The 24,331-nt window shown below is 40.1% G+C and overlaps 1 protein-coding gene across 3 annotated transcripts in view; it reads left to right on the top strand.

The window, feature by feature from the left end:
• The window catches only part of abca1 (ATP binding cassette subfamily A member 1), a 150,144-nt gene that overhangs the window by 19,024 nt on the left and 106,789 nt on the right, over positions 1-24,331 (top strand). For 2 of the 3 annotated variants that reach the window (XM_033018219.1, XM_033018216.1), the window contains exons 2-5: positions 8,486-8,604; positions 17,002-17,095; positions 19,408-19,549; positions 21,715-21,833. In XM_033018219.1, the coding sequence (XP_032874110.1) occupies positions 8,536-8,604; positions 17,002-17,095; positions 19,408-19,549; positions 21,715-21,833 (424 nt within the window). In that variant the 5' untranslated portion in view covers positions 8,486-8,535. Of the gene's footprint in view, positions 1-4,534; positions 4,556-8,485; positions 8,605-17,001; positions 17,096-19,407; positions 19,550-21,714; positions 21,834-24,331 lie in introns of those variants that run through there. The other variant, XM_033018218.1, reaches the window with a different exon arrangement.

Genomic DNA, 24,331 nt, shown 5'->3' with positions numbered 1-24,331 from the left:
TGATCGGTAGTTTTGACAGGAGCATTGTCCAAGCACAAAGTAATTGCTTTGCTTTGTAAGTTGCTGTAAGCCATGGGCAGTTTGAAAACAGTTAGAAATTGCAAGCTGTCCTTAATATTTTGGACTGATTTTGAGGTCTCTCACTTCTGTTACAATTACTGGCGAGCCACAGTTCAGTGGGCTAGGCTGTACTGATTAGTGGCTGCATCTCTGACTTTCAGTCGAGACACTTGTCCTGACGAACACTCAGCTTGAGTGAGAGTATTTGCAAATTATTATGGGAAGGGAGGATCACTTGTTTCCGCTGCCCTTCTGCCATCTCCCACAAGTGAATTTGTCCTAAGTGCCTGCAATATGTGGCCATAAAGCTAAATGAAGTAAAACTGTCTGGAAAGTTCAAAATGTTACAGTGTGATTCCAGATAGAGCAAAAGTGGCCTGATTTGCATCTACTGATCTTGGAGGCAAATGGCAGCCAAAATATGGAAACTGGAGGAAATACGAGCTTCTGATTCATTGTACATTTTTCCCCTGACTCCAGATGTGTGCAAAGTGCATCATCTGCCTATGAATATGTGACTAAGAACTTGGGCTTGTGAACAATGACCCTGAGCCTCATTACAACAAGGCAGGAAGCCACAGACAGATGAGTGGGAGTGAGCTGGAGAATTTGTGGCAGGCATCTGGATGATCACAGTCACTTCTGCAAATAGAACAAAAGGTCTAATGTAAGCTTGAGGAACATCATCTAATTGTCCTCATTTTGGCATGTTGCAGTCTTAATAACTTGATCCATGCTTTCCTGAGTAAGGCTTTCATCAATGGGTTGTCCAAACCTCAAAGGGAATCCTATCGTCAAAATCCCTAATGATATTGAATTAGTGTTGATCGGCGTTAATTTTAATGGTAAACAACTAGCAATGTAATTTGATCTAGCATCCGAAAGATAAGCTAATAATGAAAGACGTCAGGTAGACAATGCTGGAGAAACACAGCGGGTGAGGCAGCATCTATGGAGCGAAGGAAATGGGCAACGTTTTGGGCCGAAACCCTTCTTCAGACTCGTCAGATGAAAGATGTCAGTTTTGTTGAAGTGTAACAAGTTGTATATGCATCACTTAGTGTTGTTTTCAAGCTACATCCAAAGAGAGAGGTTTTCTAAAATGGATCGAGGTGCAAGGGAGAACCAAAGAATAAAGAAACTAAAACAAATATACCATAACATATCATCCTCAAAAATGTAAACAAAATTGATCTTCAATAGATATACAGATATCATCTATATCCATATAATGAATATTTGTCACTGTTAATGTCTTGGCCAAGACATTCGGCACCACAGTGACCAATTTTGGATGATGTATGGACAATGCAGTGGTCTGTTATGACACTGTCACTGATCATGTACTGCTGCACCACAGATACATGCCACATTATAGAAATATCATTGGCATTTAAGCTGCTTTAAATTTCTTCACACTTGCATGCAATATTGCTCATGGTCCAGAGCTGATGAGAAGTTGCGCAGATACAGAAGTGATAATAAAACCAAAGCAACACTATGCAAACTTGGAACTGTTCTAATAACAGATGCATTGGGAAGGACTTAGCAGGTCAGGAAGCATTCATCAATGCTAACGGTGGGCATGTATTCTGCATTGCAAACTGATGAGTGCTTCCATCAGTTCCACCATATTTTTTATTTCAGATTTCCAGCATCTGCAGTTTATTTTTTAAACTTTCATTTCTTGTTTTTTTGTATCTGGACAATGTTACAGTTAATTTCTGGTTTATTCAGCTCCTCAGTGTCACAGTGCTGGGGCTTCATAGAGGGGGAATATGTCAATAAAATATGCATGTGTCCTAAACTGTCAATAGCTAACAAAACTCTTTGCGTCAGGGGGATGGAGTATCAGGGAGTTTGAAACATGGTAATGCCTCTCACTACAGTATGGGTATGTTTCTTCCAAAGCAAGGTGGGGGTCCCAAAGGAGATAAGGTCATAAATAATAGGAGCAAAATTAGGCCATTCGGCCCATCAACTCCACTATTCAATCATGGCTGATATATCTCTCCCTCCTAACCCCATTCTCCTGCCTTCTTCCCATAACCCCTGGCACCCGTACTAATCAGATGTGGTTTGGATTGCATCCAGAGTAATTGCTGAGATTCAGATTTAGATCAACGTGTCAAATTCCCCAGCGTGCAAAGAAAATCCTTGTTCACAAAACACCCACAAAGAAAACAGTATGATAAACACAACAATAAATACAATGACGAGTGCAAAACAGCAGAATGGTGCAAGATTGTAGTGCAAATAGTGCAAAAAATATTAAAGCACAATAATGGAATAAGTGAAACAGAGTTATGAGTAAGAGTATGTGGCAGCCCCTCTAGGATTGGAGCGTGAAAGAGGTGACGGGTTCAAGAGTCTGATAGGAGTGTTGAAGAAGCTGTTAAGTCTGGACATCTCAACTTTCAAGCTCCTCGGAAGGTAGGAACGAGAAAAGGGAAAGTCCAGTGTGGCAGGCATCCTTGATGACACTTCCAGCCTTCCTGATGTGAGGCACTGTGAAGATGGATTTGATGGAAGGAAATGATGAACTGTTCATTACTCCGAGTAGGTTCAGGTGCTCAAGAACTCCCTACATCATGCTGAAAAGCAGTGGTCAGAATAGTTTCTATACAACATCTTTAGAAGTTTGAGGTTCTTCATGGGCATGCCAAATCTTCTTGAATGCCTTCGAAAGTAAATATGCCAATGTACTTTCTGTATCACTGCATTATTGTTAAGGAACCAGGTAAGGTTGCTGGTGAAATGGATGCCTCAGAACTTGAAGCTGTCAACTATCTCTACAGCAGGTCGGTAGATGGGGACCGGATTGTTTTCACCCCCTCGTTTCAGAATTAGGTTATCATCCTGACACCAAGCTGCAAAGATCTCAATCTTTTTTTCTCTACTTCATCTCATCATCATTGCTGTTCCTGGATTTCAGTTATGTAGAAGATGTCAGAACAAGGTTTGTTCCCTTTTTCTGACAGTTTGATTGGTCTTGGTGATTTCGGTCATTTTCTTCTGTCTCTATTGTACCACTTTGCTGTTACATATAGATTTTCATCTTGGCCCTTGGATCAGGAAGCAGCCCATATGTGGCCAAATTAATTTAGTTTAAAAATAAATAAATAAATAAAATGTAATGGAAAGAGCACTTGGAAGTGGAATTATATAGAAGTCATCAGTGGTGGTGACCACAGAGTTGCATTATGTCATTGTCAATTATTGGGAAATTCTTGGCACTGATTTCACTGACATATCAATATCAATTGACACTATTGTGTCATCCAGTAAGTGGAGGAAGAATGAAATAGTATGGAAGGGCTCATAGTAAACAGTTGACTTTAAACCCAATGCAACACGGAGACTGTAGCATTGTCCTTGTGCCGTCTTTCAAACAGGTTTTTTAAAGGGAGTTAATGCTCTCTTCTCCGGTAAGTGTATGTTAGCATAGTTGTTTACTAGTTTGATTTGGACCATTTCATTTGGGGATATTTCCAAATCTCACCATTGCAAACAGAGGATTCAATTTCAAGTATATAAATACATTTGAAATAAAATCCATCATCAGTACTGGTGATAACAAAGTCAGGGAAATGTTATATTAAAAAAACCGTTCCCAAAAAAAAAGTTCCCAAATGAAAGCAAATCTGTGGTATATGAATTGCAAATGTGCTTATGCCTTAATTGCCCTCCGAAACGGGCAATAAATGCTGGCCTTGTTAGCAGTACTAATATACAGTGAAAGAACCCACTGCACAAACTGAAGAAACATTGGCCGATAAATGCTGGTGCCTTGTCAATAGTAAATGTTTCCGGTGATGGGAATCAAGAGCTGCTCTTCCAGTTCAATTATCGCCTCAGCATAGCTTCACACAGTATGACTCTAAAATGAAGGAATTTAGCAGAGATCGACACGGCTTCCAGCAAACCTTGGCGTTCTTTTATGTGTGTTCGGATCATACATATCTGCAGTGATATGATGAAAGGTGGGGTGAATCCCATTGTGCTCGGAATTATTCCATTTACTAAATGCCATCTATGTCCTCACTATTATTGAACCGGAAATTTGCTGAAAAGCCTGAAAATTATGCATTTTTTTGTTTGAGGTACAAAGCCAGAGCCAAGATTGGATGTTTGGATTGTGCTTTCGGAAGCCAGTATTGGCACTGAGGTTTTCGTTCTTTATCATATTATGGCTGTCAAATGGCTCTGATCCCTTAATCATCTTTAAAAAAAAATAATCGTATTTTTTAACCACAGCCAATTGTTCGTGAAACTTTAATATGATCTACTGTACCTTTATTATCAGTAGCAAAGAGATGATAATAAACTGCAGTTTGTTTAATTCAGTCAGGTGAGATAACAGCCTATTTGAAACTTAGCAGAGCTACACGTTCATGCCAGAGTCCATAGTCTAACGCAACTGAAGTGTTGAAGTAAAATATTTATTTCACTGGAAGGGTGACCGATGAGAAGAACATAGTGTTAGCATGCAATGGTAATTTCAAGAATTTATTTTCTGACTTTGTTATGCGATTTATGATTGGAAACTGTTTAATCCAGGTATAACATGAATGATATTGAATTAGGAGCTTATCTAATGCCATTGTAAATTACTTACATTTTCACTTCATAGATGTGAAAATTGGTGGATAATGTGCAGATAATCTATTACCTATTTTCTAGTATTGCACTGTTAAAATGCTCCTCTTTTGTTAAAGTTATTTTAAAAATCATCATGGAAAGTCTTTCTTTCTAAATGTTGGGCTGCTTCACTGGAATATGCATGCTGATGCTATAATCTAACTATATAATTGCGAAGTAGTTATCTTGAAGAGCCCAGGTTGTGATCAGTTCACATTAGCACAGCCTCGCTGTACCCTGAGGAATACTTGTGGAGGTGAGCCACACGGCTTCTGTGCTCAGTTCTAAGACAATTGGGTGTCATGAGACATTTTAGTTGGATATCTCATGGTAGGAAATATAAGATAATTGCCATTGAAGTGTGTTTTTATTTGGTTCAGACTGAGGAGCCACCAGAAAGTTTGAGATTTGTTTGCTTTGGAACAAAAGTCAGATTTTCATGAACATTATTTATTACGCATGGGAAGTGTAGCTGGTCAGAATCATTTTGCAATGAGGCCTTTTTAATCTTCTGTCTGACTTTATCTCGGTATCATGAATTATTCTATCGGTTCCCCTTGCCTTAAAACACTGACTCCACTTCATTGACTGTAAAACTCTATGGGACATCCAATGACAATAGAAATGCACAAGCTGATTTATTTTTTTATGCTTTAATTATTATCTCAGCCTGATAGTTGTAGCTGAATCTGAACTTGATTCTCAAATTCACATGCTCTGCTCTAGTAGATGTCGATGAGTAAGGATCAGGCATGGGAGGGTTGGTGGTTGGGCTTTGACTCCTTCTTCTTCTTATCGAGTCCACACACAAGATTAGAAGTTGTTCAGCCAGAGCTGAACACACTTCTCGGCATCTGCACAATGGTGTCTGTCTTGCGCTTCTTGTGCATGGTGGTGGAAAGATTGGTTGAAACAGGGCCTCGACGTGAACGCTCTTTCCTTGGCCCTGGGCTTTGACTGATATTTGCTGACCAGCCAAACCTGAATAGAAAAGTAAGATGTGAAGAGGATATAAGGAAGCCACAAAGAATCATTGGTGAGTTAAATGAGTGAATACAGATGCAGCAAATGGAGAACAACATAGGAACATTGTCCATGTTGGCAGGATGAATGTAGAAGGAGCATATTATCTAAATGGTGAGAGTTTGTTAAGCTCTGAGATATAAAGCGACATGGGCCTCCTGATGCATGATGTACATGATTATTTTGGAGATACAATAAGTATTTAGGAAAGCTAACAGTATGTTATTTATTGGTAGGAAAATTGAATATAAAGTGAGAGATTCTGCTTCAGTTATATAGAATATTGTTGAGACCATATTTGGAGAACTGCTTTTGTTACTTAATGTGCTGGAAGCAACTCCGACAAGATTTACTAGACTGAGCAAACCACTAAAGGAACTCAGCATCTGTGCAGGGGAATGTGCAGACAACACTTTGTGTTGCAAACCTTCTTAAGACTGATGGACAATGCTTCGGGTCAGGTCTTTTCCTCCGACTGATAGCCAAGACTAATATCTGGAATGGTGGAGGATTGGGTGAATGTAGAAAGGATGTTTACTCTATTTGGAGGGCTCAAAACCAGGGAGGCATTATTTAAAAATAAGAAGAAGTTCTTTTAAGATCAAGATGAGGAGAGTTTTTTGTTTTTTTTACTGAAGTGCGATAAATCATTGAAACATTATTCTTCAATGGGCAGTGGAAAAACCTTAATATTTTTAAGGCAGAGGAAGGGAGATGCTTAATATAACTGAGGGTTGAAACTTTATTGTGGTTAGATGAGAATGTGGAGACTATAGTCAGATCTTCCATGATCTTATTTAATGTTGGAGAAGGCTCAAGGAGCTAATTGGCCTACTTTGTATGAATGTTTTTTTACCCCACCCAATGTAACCAAGGACATTGTGATTAGTTGTTGTTCTTGTCCTAATTTCAGCTGAGGCCGGGACATGCTGTGCTTGGAAAAATAATGAACAAATATCCTACTATCCATTCTGGCATTTAGCAAAAATCTGAGAAAATCAATTGGCTTCACCAGTGAGAATTCAGTTTGAAAACTGGATGACAGAACTTCTTCAAAGGTGCAATAAGCCCAAGGGAAATGTTTGTTCCATGCTGAACCTGAATCAAAAGTTTTGATCAACCAGGATACTGTGTGCTTAATTAAACGGGCAACACAATGGCACATCTAGTAGAACTGCTGCCTCATATTACTGGGTAATGGGGCTTGGGTACTGTCTGTACAAAGTTTGCACATTCTTCCTGTGACCGTATGGGTTTTCCACAAATGACATCCAAAAGACTTGCTAGCCAGGTGGTTAATTGTCTACTGCACATTGCTCTAGTGTGTAGGTGAGTCGTGGAATCGGGGGAGAGGGGGGGGAGGGTTCAGTACAATGTGAGGAGAATTAAAACATTTAGATAATGTATGATTAAGGTAAAATGAGTGGTCTCTGCTCAGTGTGGACTTGATGTGGTAAGCACGACCTAAAGGGCCGGTCCCACCAGCATGCACCTGCATGCGGCAAGCGCGACCAAACCAGAAGCGAGGGCCGCGCGGAGGTCGTGTGAGTGACATGAAGTTCGAGCGAAGTCCGCTGGAAGTTTGCGCGTAACGTACGGCGTCGAGGCTGCTGCGGGCCGGCAGGCCGTTGCCGCGCGGAATTTTTTGACAGTGTTCAGTTTTTCGGAGCCCCGCGCGATGTCGGGACCAGCTCCGCACAACTCCATACGGCTCCGGCGATCGAAGTGGGACCAGCCCCGCGAGGCCATGCGGCTCAAGCGACCACGTTAGGTCGCGCTTGCCGCATGCAGGCGCATGCTGGTGGGACCGACCCTTTAGGTCGCGCTTGCCGCATGGAGTCGCATGCTCGTGAGACAGGCCCTTAAGGGGATAATAAAATCAACATTGCTCCATCTTTTAATCACCTCCTTTAATACCTCGTGGTGCCAATCTCCATTTGATAAAACTTGGGAGAAAATGTTTTGGGATATTTTAAAATGTTACGGGTCCAATGAATATATGATGTTGTTGTTATTCTCCATCGAGTCTTCTGACTAGCAGAAATATTATTGATACATTGTTGGGTGGGTAAATGTAGATGCCTTGGCTCCCTGCCTCTATAATATTCTGTTATTCTAGATGTTTAGTTGTTTTAATACTGGACATAGACCTTGTTCGCCCCTCTCAACACATGCAATATCCTCCAGAAACATCACTTTACTTACTGCCCAGAAGACAGACTATTTCTAACATACAGGCTTGCTTCATTTCTGCTACACCAGTTTGCCTGCAAAATATAAATTCTCAAAAATAATAATTTGTTGACTGCAAACTATTTTAGAATACTTTTTGAAAGAACTCCAGAATAAAATCTTGAGAAAGTGAACGGTGTATTATAAGTCTATTTTCTACTTTTCTAAAGGGTGGAAATCTGTAGAAATTATCAGCCCTAATCAATGATGAATTCACAAAGGAGCATTTGATATTCCAAGAAGGACAATTACAATGGTAATGTGGTTTAATTTGACAATTAACACAAATCTATGGGCAACAGCATCTTATACTTGAAACAAAATACACTGGAGGGAAGACTTTACGATGGTTATCATTGGCTCTTTGGATGACAAGCGATAATGGATTACAATCTTTGCTGATATTGCTTAATATATGGGTGCTTATGATTCTTTAGTTACAATTGATGTTGGAGAAATGTTGTTGAGCTTGCCAGCGTTGAGAGGTATTTGCTCATAGGTATTACATGATGTTCTTTTGTTCTTGCAGTGAATGAGCGGCAGACTCTCTTCTACACCTGGTGCAGCTGGTTGGAAGACATGGCTAGCTTCTGGACCCAGTTGGGTCTATTACTGTGGAAGAATTTCACATATAGACGAAGACAGACAGTAAGTCAGTCTATACTTATGATCTCCAATAATGTGAAGAGCATTGGTTACTGGAATTAATATAAAACAATGCAGTAGTTCTCTAAACAGATCAACAAACTTTTTTCCTGCACTATTCTTTGAGGTAGCCTCTGAACTGCAGGTTGCCACAAGTGTGTTGATGGCCATTCAGTGGGAGATGGGGGGGGGGGGGTGTAACAGTTAGATGGTATGTCAGAGGGTGGGTAGTTCACAAAATTTCTGCTATTTACACTTGACCTTCACGTGTTCTCAATGTAGAGACTTGAGGTGTTCCATGCCATTCCATTAATTTCTTCCCCTATTTTGAGTGGTCATAGGCCATAGGCCAGGCATTTCCATAATAATATTACAATGTTTGAAGGAGATTTTGAAAATGTCCTTGATGCGAAATGAAATATAAACAATGAGCAATAGTCCCTGGTCCACCCATCCTGTCTCACAGTTCTGATCTGTTGTGTATTACAATATATCCTCAGTCTTGCCCACATGAAACCATGTGATCTTTTGGAAAAGGTTTCAAACCAAATTAAAAACCCAGCCCTAATTTGGTGATATAAAAAGTGGAAATAAGTGGATATCTGTGTGATTGTTTCCCTCCACCACCCTCATCTTTTACTTTTACCCTCTCCAATTGTGCTTTTTATACCTCCCTCTTTGACAAAGTCTTTGGTGATCTGCTCTGAAGCTTTTTGGTTGAATGTGCTCTGTAAAACCTTTTCAGATGTCTTAACCATGTTAAAGATATGATGTTATTGGTGTAAGTGTCACTGTGCAATTTATTTTGGTTGCAGAAGGGAAGAAAACATATAAATGTAATTGAAATAAATCACTCCTGTAAACCTTTGTCTTGGATAACAAATACTTCAAATTGTGATTAAATCCTGAAAAAAAAGATATTGGAGCTTGGTAATGCAAACAGGAGTCTTCATATTTTGCTGAGCTTTATTGTAATGTGATCAACTAGATATTTTTTGTTTGATTTACTCAAAGTACTGACAAGCCATTGACCTCCTCAATGTATGCACAGAATCAAACCAAACATGGCAATTGAACGAGAGGCTTTATGTGGTGAGAGGGGAATGTTAACCTAGGGATTGCTAAGAGGATTGTAGGAGGGGGGATTGGGATGTAAAGGACAGCTATATTAATATAGTTGGGAACTCATGGGCAGCAAATTGTGTGATGGTCTGGACAACATCCACAATCTAATCGCCCTTCTATTGACTCCATTTATACTTCGCGCTGCCTCGGCAAGGCCAGCAGCATAACCAAAGGCGAGTCGCACCCTGGCCACTCCCTCTTATCCCCTCTGCTCTCAGGTAAAAAGTATGGAAGTGTGAAAACTCTCGCCACCAGATTCAGGGACAGTTTCTTCCCAGCAGGCAACTGAATTAGTCTACCACAACCAGAGAGCAGTGTTCAACTACTATCTACATCTTTGGTGACCCACGAACTATCCTTGTTTGGCCTTTGCTGGCTTTACCTTGCACTAACATTATTCCCTTATGTATCTAGACACTGTAAATTGATCGATTGTAATCATGTATTGTCTTTCTGCTGACTGGTTAGCACAAAACAAAAGCTTTTCACTGTACCTCGGTACACGTGACAATAAACCAAACTGAACTGAAATTGCTGTTCCTTTTGCTAAGCCCATATTTCAGTCTCAGCAGGTAGACAGAGATGTGTTGTCTTGGTTTGAGAGTGGGTTTAACCTGTGGGACTCCACATAAAGGAGAGGACTAAATGTTCCTTTTTTTGAGTTTTATTTTCAACCGGTCTGGATTTTGAGGTGTATGATCAGTTATGCAGCTCAGACACTAAACTTTCTATTTTGTGATACGAGGCAGTGATGCTGCATATCATGAGTTATGCTTTTTTTTTTTTTAAACATGAACCAGTTTTTTGTCCATAATAAACCAAATACCATTATAGCTTGGGAACTCAAATTCAATAGCTTAAATACATTTGCAGAATACAAGGTTCCTATTATTAAAATTGGCCATAATATGATTAACAACAATCACACAATCTCAAATGGTTCTCCAATGTTATCATTGTCTGCAGCCTGTGATTACAGACCCAAACAGGTAAGAACAAAGAATAATTGAGATGGCAAATAATTCCAGAGGCAGTAGTCTTGTAATTTTTCCCAAGTTGGACCTTGGGATGGTGAAATGTTACTGTGATATGTCAGCTACAGAGTTACCACCTCTATCATTGCTCACTTCTAGAGGCGCGACAACACTGGGGAAATATGAATGCATTGGAGAGGTCTCTGAACATTTGAGGAACCTAATTGTGCTTGAGTCTCATGTTGCAAACCTAAAATCCCACTCTATTGAAGCCTTCAACCACTCACATTATACTTGACCTATGGATAGTATGTTACTGCCTGCTGGCAACTGTACTAAAGTTGCCCAAACTCAGAATGCTTGAACTCTGCTAGTTACAATAAAGACCCATCTATATGCCTTCATTGGATTCAGACATGGGTCAATGATGCTAAAAGGGCAAAAACAACATCCCAGATTTCGAATCCATCCATGAACATTGAGCTTACAAATGTTCTCTTTGTTCAGTGTAAACAACTAAGTTCTATTTAAAGAATCCAGATTTGCTGACAAAATTTTCCATGATTGCCTTTTATTTTGAGGATAGCCTCTTCTGCACTCTGAGCTAAATTGTACATGTTTTTGCAAAATAAAATAAACAGAGGTGATTATATGGTGTACTTGCTGTATTTTCTTGCAGAATATGCAGATATACTAAATTTAGAGAGATGAAATCATTCGGGGCCTTTTCAGGAATATGAAGCAAGCAGAAAATAACTTAAGTGGGCAATTAGAAGTGCCAAAGGGGCCATGAAATGGCGCTGGCTAGTCAAAATTCCAAGGCTTTCTATTAAAACACAAGACTAACCAGGGAGTAACAAGGAAAAAGGAAGGAATTTATGCATGGAGTTCATGAGGAGAATTTTGTGTCTATCACCAAGAAAGAACAGATGGAGGTTTGTGAGATCAGTGTGGGAATAACAATGTCTTTCTGCTTGGACAGATGAAGGTCAGGAACTAGGTGGAGTTGGGGCTCTTGACGAGCATCAAGGTGAAGTCCCCCATGGAAGGCAGGTCCAGAAGATTAAAATGCATGGGATCTATGGAGACTACGCCTGGCGATCACCGGCGAACATGTGGCGACAAACTGGTCACCTGTAGTTGCCTAATCGTCTAAGTGGGACAGGCCGATAAGAGTCAGGAAGTCGTATTGCAGTTTTCTAGGACTTTGGTTAGGCAGCATTTAGAATATTCTGTGCAGTTTTGGTCAGCCCATTATCAGAAGGATGCGGGGGCTTTGGAAACGTTGTAGAAATGGTTCACCATAATGCTGCCTAGATTAAAGGGCATTAACTGCAAAGAGAGGTTAGAGGCTTTTTAATATGCACATGGATGTACAGCGAAAGGAGGATATGGATCACGAGCAAGCTGAGGAGATTAGTGTAGACTGGGCATCATGTTCAGCACATAGATTGTAGACCAAAGGGCCTATTCCCATGCTGTAATATTCTATGTTAGCATTCATAGCAAAAGGATTTGAGTATAGGAGCAGGGAGGTTCTACTGCAGTTGTACAGGGTCTTGGTGAGACCACACCTGGAGTATTGCATACAGTTTTGGTCTCCTAATCTGAGGAAAGACATTCTTGCCATAGAAGGAGTACAGAGAAGGTTCACCAGACTGATTCTTGGGATGTCAGGACTTTCATATGAAGAAAGACTGGATAGACTCGGCTTGTACTCCCTAGAATTTAGAAGATTGAGGGGGGATCTTATAGAAACTTACAAAATTCTTAAGGGGTTGGACAGGCTAGATGCAGGAAGATTGTTCCCGATGTTGGGGAAGTCCAGAACAAGGGGTCACAGTTTAAGGATAAGGGGGAAATCTTTTAGGACCGAGATGAGGAAAACATTTTTCACACAGAGAGTGGTGAATCTCTGGAATTCTCTGCCACGGAAGGTAGTTGAGGCCAGTTCATTGGCTATATTTAAGAGGGAGTTAGATGTGGCCCTTGTGGCTAAAGGGATCAGGGGGTATGGAGAGAAGGCAGGTACAGGATACTGAGTTGGATGATCAGCCATGATCATATTGAATGGCGGTGCAGGCTCGAAGGGCCGAATGGCCTACTCCTGCACCTATTTTCTATGTTTCTATGTCATTGTGCAGATTCAGTGGGTTTGGTGACATTCCAGACAACTGCATGCACTGGTGAACCAGGGTGTGAGGTTTTAGTCTGGAAGCTATTTCACCGGGTTCTGTATCGGAATTACTCACTGAACCTGCCATACATTTTCCCTTTCATTTACACATAAAGTAGATAAAACATATTTTAAGATTCAGAGACTAATCAGAATGCAAAGCTCTGATTGCAAAGCTCCTGAGATGCTAAAAAATTAGGGGATTGTGTTTATCTGTTAGTTTTCCTATTTGCTGCCTATGGAATTGTACAATTTCCTGTGTTCGCTGAGCACATCCTTAAATTATACACTCTGGCATATGTCCCATAAAAGGGTCAGCTACTGCCTGAAAGGAAGGGGAAGACTCTTGATAGTTCAGCCAGTCAGTGAGTGTGAATTGTATAGTGGTGGGCAACCCACTTCCATGTTGTAGATAACAACATCCATTTTCTTCAAGTTATTAAATCAGTACAAAATTAGTCCTTTCAGCCATTGTGCTTGTGCTGGCTCTTATTACTAAGTAATATATTTGAATTACCCTTTCAGCCGTCCAGACCGTTTCAGCTCATGAAATAAAAACATTTCTGTTCTAATTCTTTTGAAAATTATGTTGATTCAGAATCATCTGGTTGCGGACTGAACAGTTACAATATGATGGCAGCCAAAAATGCTGGAGAAACTTAGCGGGTGAGGCAGCATCTATGGAGCGAAGGAATAGACTACATTTCGGGTCAAGACCCTTCTTCAGAGTGATATGGGGGGGGGGGGGGCAGGTAAAAAGAAAGGAAGAGGCGGAGACAGTGGGCTGTGGGAGAACTGGGGTGGGGAAGGAGGGAGAAAGCAAGGACTACCTGAAATTGGAGAAATCAATGTTCATACCGCTGGGATGTAAACTACCCCAGCGAAATATGAGGTGCTGCTCCTCCAATTTGTGGTGGGACTCACTCTGGCCATGGAGGAGGCCCAGGACAGAAAGGTCGGATTCGGAATGGGAGGAGGAGTTGAAGTGCTGAGCCACCGGGAGATCTGGATGGCTATTGCGAACTGAGAGGAGGTGTTGGTGGCGAAAATGTCGGAGGATTATCTGTTGTATGTGATGGCTGGTAGGGTGGAAGGTGAGGACAAGGGGGACTCTGTCCTTGTTACGAATGGGGGGGGGGGATGGGGAGTGAGAGCGTAGCTACGGGATATAGAGGAGACCCTGGTGAGAGCCTCATCTATAGTTGAAGAGGGGAACCCCCGTTCCCTAAAGAATGAGGGCATCTCTGATGCTCTGGTTTGGATCACCTCATCCTGGGTGCAGATGCGGTGTAGACGGAGGAATTAGGAGTAGGGGATTGGGTCCTTACAGGAAATAGGGTGGGAAGAAGCGTAGTCCAGATAGCCATGGGAGTCATGGGTTCCATCGTAAAGCAGTACAATATGAAACTCCTTTTGATTTTGAATGCTTGTTAATTTTTTGTTTAACCTTCTTCTCTTAGCTCAGATTTCATGAATTTAGTGCCATTTCCATGCCTGACCACTAGCACCACTGATTCAAGCTTCTTAGTTTTTTAATTTATGAATAACTTCACAGTGACTAGGTAGGAAAACGTTTGAGGTCATGTTGCTGTAATACGCATAATCTTTGCAAAATGTACAGAAAAAAACCCTCAGATTAGATCCACAAGGATGTTGCCAAATCTGGACATGTTTAGTCATGAGGAGAGATTTGGACAAGTTTAGGTTGGCTAAAGCACCAATGTTTTCTTTCTAGCAAAAAGGCTGAGAGAGAATGTATTTAAAAGTTTATAAAATCGGGACTAGACAGAGTGAAGAGTAAAGACACAGTTCCCTTAGCGATGAGGTTAACAACCAGTGGACAATGAAGCAAATAAATGGAAGGATTAAAGGAAGATTATAACAAACAATTATTTGGTCATTGCATGTCAGTGTCCAGAACCTGAAAAGAAGTGCCTGAAACCACCTTGTGTTTATTAAGGTCATAATTGAGAATTTGTGATGAAATCTGGACATGTTATAGACTGAAAATTAGTCTAAATAATTATTTATTGAATAATAAACCGTATATGTATATGTTGTTCCTCTTGTAAAATTGAGAACATATGTTTTTATTGAAGATCAGGCATATATCTGGTCGATACATTTTGTGGGTTTTTTTTTTGCTGGGAAGTGATATCAAAGGCCACATTAAAATTTACAATTTTCACTGCAGTAGATCTGACATTTTTTTCCATATTAAGAGATGAATCAATCCAGAAACACGTACATAAGATTAGCTATAACTTTGTGACGGAACTTGGGCAATGGTCATGCTACACGCAGCAATCTTCAGTTCATCTTTATAGTCTTAGAACCTATAAAGAATATATCAGAAAAACAATTAAGTGGAGACACAAGGAACTGCAAATGCTAGTTTACAAGAAAAAACATGGTGTCAACGTCATTCAGGGGGTCAGACAGCTTCCTAGAAGGCATGCATAAGTGATGTTTTGGGTCGGGACCCTTCAGCTTGATTGTAGTAGGGGGGAGAAATGTTCTTCACTTCGACGTTTGCATAAGAATTGGAACAGCCATTATATAGAACTATACGTGTTGTAGCTTATTTTCATTGTGTTCTATTCATGATCATTAGATTTAATTTTTGTCAATTTTATTCTCAACATGATGTTGAGTCGGAAGGTTGAGCAGTGTAAACTCTGCATTACTCCTGCATTAAAGAGGTGATCTGCCCTCACTGTATCTTTGATGTGCACTATATTCTACTTATCCCTTGTTTAGTTTTATAGTTTTTATTTTACTATGTAAGAAGCAACAGATTTCAAAACATTTACTTACTAAAGCCTTTTCCAGGGACCACATGAAGATTCACTCAGAAGTACAGTCTATTGTATGAATATTGTTTCTCTAACCAAGTAATTCCCTCTCCCCCTCTCCCCGATCATCATCTGCTTTGATCTGTGCTTTTCGTGTATTGTACGTTCTTTCAAACCTTCCATATCTCACTTCCCTTTCCTTTGACTAGGCTGAAGAAGGGTCTCGACCCGAAACATCACAAATAGTAGTAGTATAGTAGTAAATCTTTATTGACATTTTCCTGAGTACTCACATACCCAGAAAAAACAAAAAAACGTTGCTCAACCAGTGTCCATTCAGTGTGCAGTAAAAAATAAATAGAAATAAAAATACATATATCATGAACAAATTAAACACTCTACTCTCTACTAAACATCAACAGGCGTTCCGATCGGCAGCGGCACGACAGTGGCTCTGCTGCAGTGTGTCCAGGTTGGTGGTTGGTGCGCAATACTTTGGCAGGGGGCAAAGTCCGTTTATCAGTCTTATAGCCTGCTCAAATTCCTTCTCTCCAGAGATGCTGCCCATCCTGCTGAGTTACTCCACCATTTTGTCTATCTAGAGTCTATTGGAGTTCTGCAAATTATCCCTCAGTAGGTTAGCTAATGTCTATTTATATGCCTACTGTTTATATACCGAATATTGATTTATGTGCTGAATTTAATGTTCGTTATGGCACAGTTTGGAATTAATAGTGACTCTCTTTTAAACACAATGAAATGGCAGTCTGCTTTCAGCAGGAAGGACATTGGATATTTTTGTAATGGTATTTCACTGGCTAGGTTAAGGAAAGAGTATTTGCAAGGGGCCAGTGAAGCCTACTTATACATTTTTGGGTATTAAATGGAGCATTATTCATAAAAGCCAAGAAAAATACTGAGCCACTCGGTTTATATTTTTCAGTGAGCCCCAGAATGATCTGCATGTTCGCAGGCTAAATTGTTGGAATGACAATCCGCCAGGGATATTATGCAATGGTCTCTGTTAAAGTTGTTTAGTTTGTAAAAGGAAAGGTGGGCTCAATCACGATGAGTATCTTTGTCAATTGTTTGCAGATATTCAGTGTCTATGCTAGCATGGGCATTTTGTGACCTGTCATCTCACCTTCTCTTCAAGAGGAGGCAAACCTGAGCAAAATGGCTGCCAGGTTGGTGGGCTGGTTGGTGGTGGTGATGAAGAGAGTTATCCAGTTAGCGATCTTAAATGATAAGTGCCACCAACTCCTTGTGTGAATTCTTCCAGAAAGCATGCATCTCACTATATTAATGTTTTTTTTTTGTATTTTTTCAGTTTCAGCTGATGATTGAGATAGCGTGGCCACTTTTTCTGTTCTTCATATTGATCTCCGTACGACTCTCCTTTCCTCCTCATGAACAACATGAATGTAAGTGCTAATTATCTCAGTGGTCAGGTATTTCCAGCCACAACCTTCCTATGATGGGCACTCATTCAATTTTTGTTCTAAACTTTTGATTAAATGTTTGATTGCTTTCATGTCATATCACATGCAAATTGGAACAATTCTGGACAATTCTGAAGTCAAACTGTGCTAGTTCTGTCTTCAGTGATAGCTAGAATCTGGTTAAGCTCTATATGGCTCCAGACACACCAACATTATTGCTGTTAACAGTCCTCTGATATGTCTTGTTGGTTAACAAGACTGGGCCGCAGGTCATCCAGGCCAGCAACATCCACATCTACTGAAGAGTGAAATAATATATTAAGAGATACTTTAGTTTTTGGTGTTTATTACATGAATGACACAGTCATACACTGATCACAGACAGTCTAATTGTAATGTAGTGATTTACAGGTTGGTATTGCCCTTATTTTGTGCAGTCGGACAGTACAATACTGATCTTGTACATTGCTCTCAGCACTTTGCCTTCTGTGTGACATGCTGTACAAAAAGGATAAGCAATTAGATAAGCAATTACAGATAGCTGATATTTATGACTATTGGAAAAGGGCTGGGAGGAGTTGCTTCTAAATGCTGTGCTAACCTTTCATATTTAACCTACTTTAATCAATTTCACCAAAGCAATTTAGTATGGAGCTATGTTAATAGTTAACCTGCTGAGTTGGATGTTATTAATCAAAAAGGATTGTGTCTAAAGGGAATGTCTGTCCTCATTCCCAAATATAATTGAGAATAAACCAGCTTTGAGCCTTCCAAACAGTACACTGTTTTTAGAACTTGTACTCCAACCAGAGGCTTCCTTGTATATGACCATTTAATGTGTTGCATCATTTCGTTATTCTAAGTTTTCATGAGTCTGTAGAAATTTCAAGAAGGTGCAAAAGGAATGAATTGGGAAGATAGATTTTAACAGTGTTGAACGTGATGTATCTTGTAGTGATAGTAGATGGATGATGTTTTCACTTCTTCAAAGGTGAGGTGGAATAGAAATCGATGTAATTACTGAAAGGAATATTATCAAGAATTATAAAATCAACATGTCATGGAAAGGGATACTTTGATCCTTCAAGAATATGCTGGTTCCTCATAGAGCAATCCTTGCATCCATCCTGCATCGTGTCCTCGTCACTTAAAGCCCATACCCCATTGTCCTCAAACCATAATTATTGGGAATATCACATATGTGAATCAATCTAGACTTATCACGTTGTGCACTTTGTTCAAACCTCCTCTCAGCCTTCTTGGTTGCAATGAGAACATCCCAGCCTCTCCAGTCTAACCCCAGAACACAAATGCTTAATTCCTCCAATTATTCCAGTAAATCTTTTAGTTCCCCACTACAGAACTTTACAGTAGTTGTCTCTGTCTCTCTCTCTCTGCGCCTCTCTCTGCCTGTCCCTGCACCCCTCTGTCCCCCCCCCTGCCCCTATTTCAGGACTAAGTTCCAAAACAGAGAAAGTGAGATGAAAAGTTATTTAAAATTGCATAGCAAGTAGTAGGATGAATAGATATGACAAAGGGAACATCTGCGAGAGTGAGACTATTAAATGGGTTAATAAGGCAGATAGAGTGTTATTATCCTTCTTTATATATAATCTATGTCACTAATAGGGCAATGGCACATGCCCAGCTGGTTAGGCTATAAACATTAAGGGAGAACACCTGAACCTAAATCACAGACTGACAATTGGAAGGAAAGACTGGTTCTGAAAGAGAGAACGAGTTACAGAAGGCTGGTGAATTTGATATTGAGTTTGAAAGGCTGCAGTGTGCCCAGTTGGAGGATGAGGTGTTGTGGTATCTTGCTGTCAACTGCGATCCTCCTCATTGTTTACCACATCTGTGTCATGCACAAGTTTTGAAATTGTACCCCACGCAACATTATACGAATGATTAATATAGAAACAGCATCACTATCCAGCATTTACCACTGATCACACCTTCCACCAATTGGTACAACAGGAATGAATTAATGCATTCTATCTATAACTGGAGCAAGCAGTTATATGATATAGATACATCACCCATTTCTGGGGAGCATCACTATCTAATTCCTTGTGAAGTGAGGAAAATCCCCAGTAATAGAAATCTCTGGTGTAAATGCCTTTCCATATAATGAGTCGCCGATCTGTGCACTGACTGGACAGCATAATGTGCATGGCAAAGGAATGCCATCTCCTTAATAAGCAAAATAAATGGATCTGGATGTAAAAACAAAAACGGGCCAAGACAAACTCAACTGCAATAATTTTCTATTCTTTCTTTTTTTTGCTTAGGCCACTTCCCAAATAAGGCAATGCCTTCTGCCGGGACTCTGCCATGGATACAAGGCATCATCTGTAATGCAAACAACCCCTGCTTTCGCTATCCAACGCCCGGTGAATCTCCTGGAGTTATTGGAAACTTTGACAAATCAATGTGAGTCAACTTTCGAGACACTAATACAGTTTGCAAGTTGATAATTCTGCATATTAAATGTCTCAAAGATCTTTGGCAGCTTTTCTGTTTAATTAAAAACCATTACATTATGATGGAGACACAAGGAATTGCAGATGCTGAAATCGTGAGCAAAACCTGAAGTACCGGAGTAACTCGGCCAGTCAGGTAGCGTCTGTAGGGAGAATGGACAGGCAACATTTTAGGTCAGGACCCTCGTTCAGTCCTGACCCAAAATGTTGCCTATCCATACCCTCCACAGATGCTGCCTGACCCACTGTGTTATTCCAGCACTTTGTTTTGCTCAAGCATTAAGATTGCTGCATTAAAAATATTGTTTTTTACCAAAGACTCATTCATCTGGGTGATATGCACACTAAAGTTGATCATTTGAAATATTACTTGGTAATGTAGACCACATCAAGATGTACATGATTCTTGTTCACATCATTCGTACCAATTCATCTTTATGTGAGTAAAGACAAATAGGTGGGAGAACCCGTTAGGTCAGGCAGCATCTGTAGAGAAAAATGGACAAATGACATTTCAAGGCTGAGACCCTTCTACAAAACTCTTGAGGGTTGTGGAATTGAAATGTCTGTCTATTTCCTTCCACAATGGTGCCTGACCTGCTGCTTTCTTCCAATAGTTTTTATTTTGCTCCAGATTCCTGTCTACCTTCAGTCTGGTGAATAAACTAGTGGTGTCAAAAATGTGGGATCCTGAGGTGGATTATCCCCAGTTCCCCATAAAATAAAGTCCTCTACGTAATATAGCGTTTAGGGAAACAGCGTTATTAGAGAAATAGGCCCATCAGCCCAGCGAGTCCACATCGACCATTAATCACCCATTCACACGAGTTGTAGGTTATCCCACTTTCTCATCCACATCTACACACTAGGAGCAATTTACAGAGGCCAATTAATCTACAAACCCACATATATTTGGATTGGGAGGAAACCCATGTGGTCACAGGGAGAATGCGAAAACATGTATACAACACCTAAGGTCAGGATCAATCCCAGGTCTCTGGCATTGTGAGGCAGCAGCTCTTTCCGCTGCACCACTGTTTTGCAAACTGTGGTAGGGCTTAAACTCTAGTTTTCCGAGCATTCCAACACTCGTTATGGGAATCAGAAGCCGTCTGCATTTGGTCACATGACCAACGCGGCCCAGAGCTCCAATAGACAGAAGAACTTTATCTCAGTTGCCTGAGCAAAACTTGAATATATTGATTCATGTTTGCCTGTCATCTGTACTTCATTTTCAATATTTGGTCCCATTGAGATTTTCGAACTTTGGCAGCAGATTAGTGGAAGCAATTGAGGATGAATAGAAACAGATGGGAATTATTTTTTACGAAATGAATAACTGTAATCAGTGATCACTTTTTTTTCCAACACTTGTTTTTTTCTTAACAAGAATCTATCTGTTCATGTTAAATTTAAGAAATTAGCTTAAGTATAAAAACAAAGTAATGCAAAAAAAGTATATAGAACTAATCTGCATTAGGGTGACTAAGTGGCTTTTCTCATTCATTTCAAGATCACATTGAAATGTGGGAGATTTAGCAGACTACCAGCTATTCATATTTTAAACTAAAGCCAAGAATCTACAATATTGCATGAACAATTCTCAACTGAATAATCTTTGCAAAGCTGAGGCTCCATGCAATCCATGATTCAATTTGAACTCTATTGATAGAAATTACTTCTTTTGACAGGAAGGGAATTCAATCTGTACGTGTTCTGACCTGTATTTGTGTTTATAGAGATGGGGTTGGTTACTTTAGGAGTGAATTTAGGCAATTAAACAATTTTCCATAATTAATTTTGCAAAGAATATCAGTACACAGCAGTGTCTGCCTGCAGAAAATATTAAGCAATAGAAATCGCCAATTTTTAAAATCATTTTAAACTTAAATCATATTGAAAATGTAATGTTATTAAAATTTTAGATTATCAGACTGTGCAAGAGTGTGCATAAAATGTGTGGAATGCAAAAGGCAAGACGACAGTTGTGTTTTAGTGACCAGCCATTGTTAAAAAGATATTTGTGTTGGTTTTCAAGGGAAGGTATGTAATACCAAGTTGATCTTTCTATTTTGCATGAAGCCATTTAATCATTATTTTTCCCATTCTTTGCAGCATTTCCCGCCTGTTTCTCGATGCCAAGAAGATAATACTGTACAGCCAGAGGGATGGCAACATGGGAGCCTTCCACAAGCTATTTGAAGCTCTGAAAAGATTCAGCAACTCTAATCTAGGTACTTTGTTCAAGTTTTATCGCTCTTATCCAGGCTAACTAGTTACCTTAATCTGGATTTAAAACCAGTGTTTGGTGCCTCTGACACAGTAGTCAATCAAGACAATGCAGGGGGCAGAAAGATGGTTTAACATCAAATGTACAAGGAGCTATTTGGACAGGTGACTAAAGTCTTTACGAGAGTGGTTCTAAGCAGTATTCTGAGCAGGATATGAGAGAGAGAGAGAGAGAGATTAAGCTTTAGACCCATGAATCTGAAATGACAATGGTGGAGTAATGAACATTTGGGATTCTAAAGTGTCCAGATTTTGGAGGCTTGGAAAATCCTGAGGATTGCAGAACTATTATTCAATGTCACTGTATTTTCATATTCACAGGCAAAAACGTTTTGTGTGCTGTTGGGGGAAAACTCCCCTGCAGATTTGACCAACTGTTGTATGACTCTCCCAACCTTTGATTGCTGCATTTCATGTTTGTGTGCACTGTCCTACTTGACTTCTCTATTATAAGTTAGGATGGAAAGTACAGGACTCTTACATTCCAGATAGTTATGTCCTAGTTTCAGCCCAACTATCTTGTGTGCCACTGAGAGAGCATAGCACTGTCAGATATTGCATCTATTAAAGGAGTTGCTAACACACGGTTCAATATATTTTCTCAACTGGATATTAGGCATTATTTTGAAGAGGAATAGGAGAATCAGAATTAAAGGACGGTCTTATAGGAAGGAGATGAGGATGAATTTATTTCGTCAGAAGATGGTGAATGTGTGGAATTCTTGGCCACAGAAGGTTGTGGATATATTTAGGGCAGAGCAGGGCTCTCACTTAACTTTTTTTCCCTGTTGCCAGCCAGGCAACCTTGGCAGCTTTTTATGTTGCCAAATGACAGTTTAGGTGGTCATTTAAGACGGTTTGCATGACGCGTGCGATAATGTGCTTGTACGAAGTGCGTAGTTAAAAGTCGGAATTATGCTCAATGAAGCATTCACATATTATTTTTGCTTCAAATAAAGTCACAAACTAAACATATTCACCAATCAAGACATGATATATACCGCAATGACATGCAGCAAAATTATAATACAGTATCCCAACTCTTTTTACACTTTGCAATTCATGCAATTTCTATTAGTTCTTTCCACTTCCAAACAAAAATGTGGTTGGATTATTCAGCGTATGATCAACCTGTGTCAATAAATCCTGGACCATGGTCACATATATGCTTAACCATGCACACTACAGAGTGATGCAAGCATGTTTTCTGTGAAGGACCAACAATTACCATGACATGGCCATAGCATGGGGCGTTATTGATATTGTTACAGAAACACTCTCACTTCCCACATAATTTATCCATAACAAAATATACAGGTTGCAAGGAAATTTCTAAAGACATTTTATGATAATAGCTGTTAAAACCGACTATACCCATCTGATAGGTTAAACATTACACTAACTGACAAGAGATGGCCAAAGGACATAACTGCAGCAAATGTTCTTTTGGTAATATGTTTAAATGTGTCAAAACGCCACATTACCGGACATTCAGATTAGATGTACGTGTTGTGTACAGCAATGAAGATACACAGTTTGTACGCACCAGATTTTAAAAAAAAATATTGATAAACGCTGTTTCCATCATTCCAACTTCAGAATTAACGTTAAAATTTCAACTGAAATATATCCTGACCAAATTTGTGATGTATATGACCGACTGTAGAAGTAAAACCTGGATAAATCCAATGTATAGTTGTGAATGTTGCTCATTAAATAACTACAGTACTGATACTCCATATTAAGAGCATAGTTTTGCCTTTAAAATGAATTATGTAATAAACGTGTCAATGGTAGCAGTGACAATCGAACACTGCTGGTTTAATGTTTCACGTTTTCACAATTTAATTCATCCATCTTTTTGGACTAAAGCAAATAATAACATTGGGAATTAAAACACACATTTGATTGCATTCCGTTATCAAACATAGTCAATGTTCACACTGAAGACATTTCCAGCACAATAGGGTCGGGGGGGGGGGGGGGGGGGGGGGGGGGGGGGGTGTGAATCAGTGCGGGGTGGATAGATGGCGGGGGGGGGTTGTGAATCAATGCGGGGTGGATAGATGGCGGGGGGGGGAGGAGGGGGTTGAGGGCAATTGGTGCAGAATGGATGGATTGAGGCAGGTGAATTAGTATGTGTTGGTTGGAGTATGTAAAATTATAAGGGGAGAGCACGGGGCATGTCAGTGGTGTTGAATGGGGGATCAGTATAGGATGGATGGGGGGAACAGTACAGGATGAATGTGAGGATCAGTACAGGATGAATGAGGTAGACAAAAATGCTGGAGAAACTCAGCGGGTGAGGCAGCATCTATAGAGCGAAGGAAATAGGCAATGTTTCGGATCGAGACCCTTCTTCAGACTGTTCCCCCCATTCTTCTTAAATGGGGGGATCAGTACAGGAGGGGTGGAGGGGGGTGGGGGGGAACAGCGCAGGATG

The sequence above is a fragment of the Amblyraja radiata genome, chromosome 3 (genome assembly GCF_010909765.2).
Source record: "Amblyraja radiata isolate CabotCenter1 chromosome 3, sAmbRad1.1.pri, whole genome shotgun sequence".
Taxonomy (NCBI): domain Eukaryota; kingdom Metazoa; phylum Chordata; class Chondrichthyes; order Rajiformes; family Rajidae; genus Amblyraja; species Amblyraja radiata.
The sequence above is the reverse complement of the archived record's forward strand: the minus strand, read 5'-3'. Positions and strand labels throughout refer to the sequence as shown.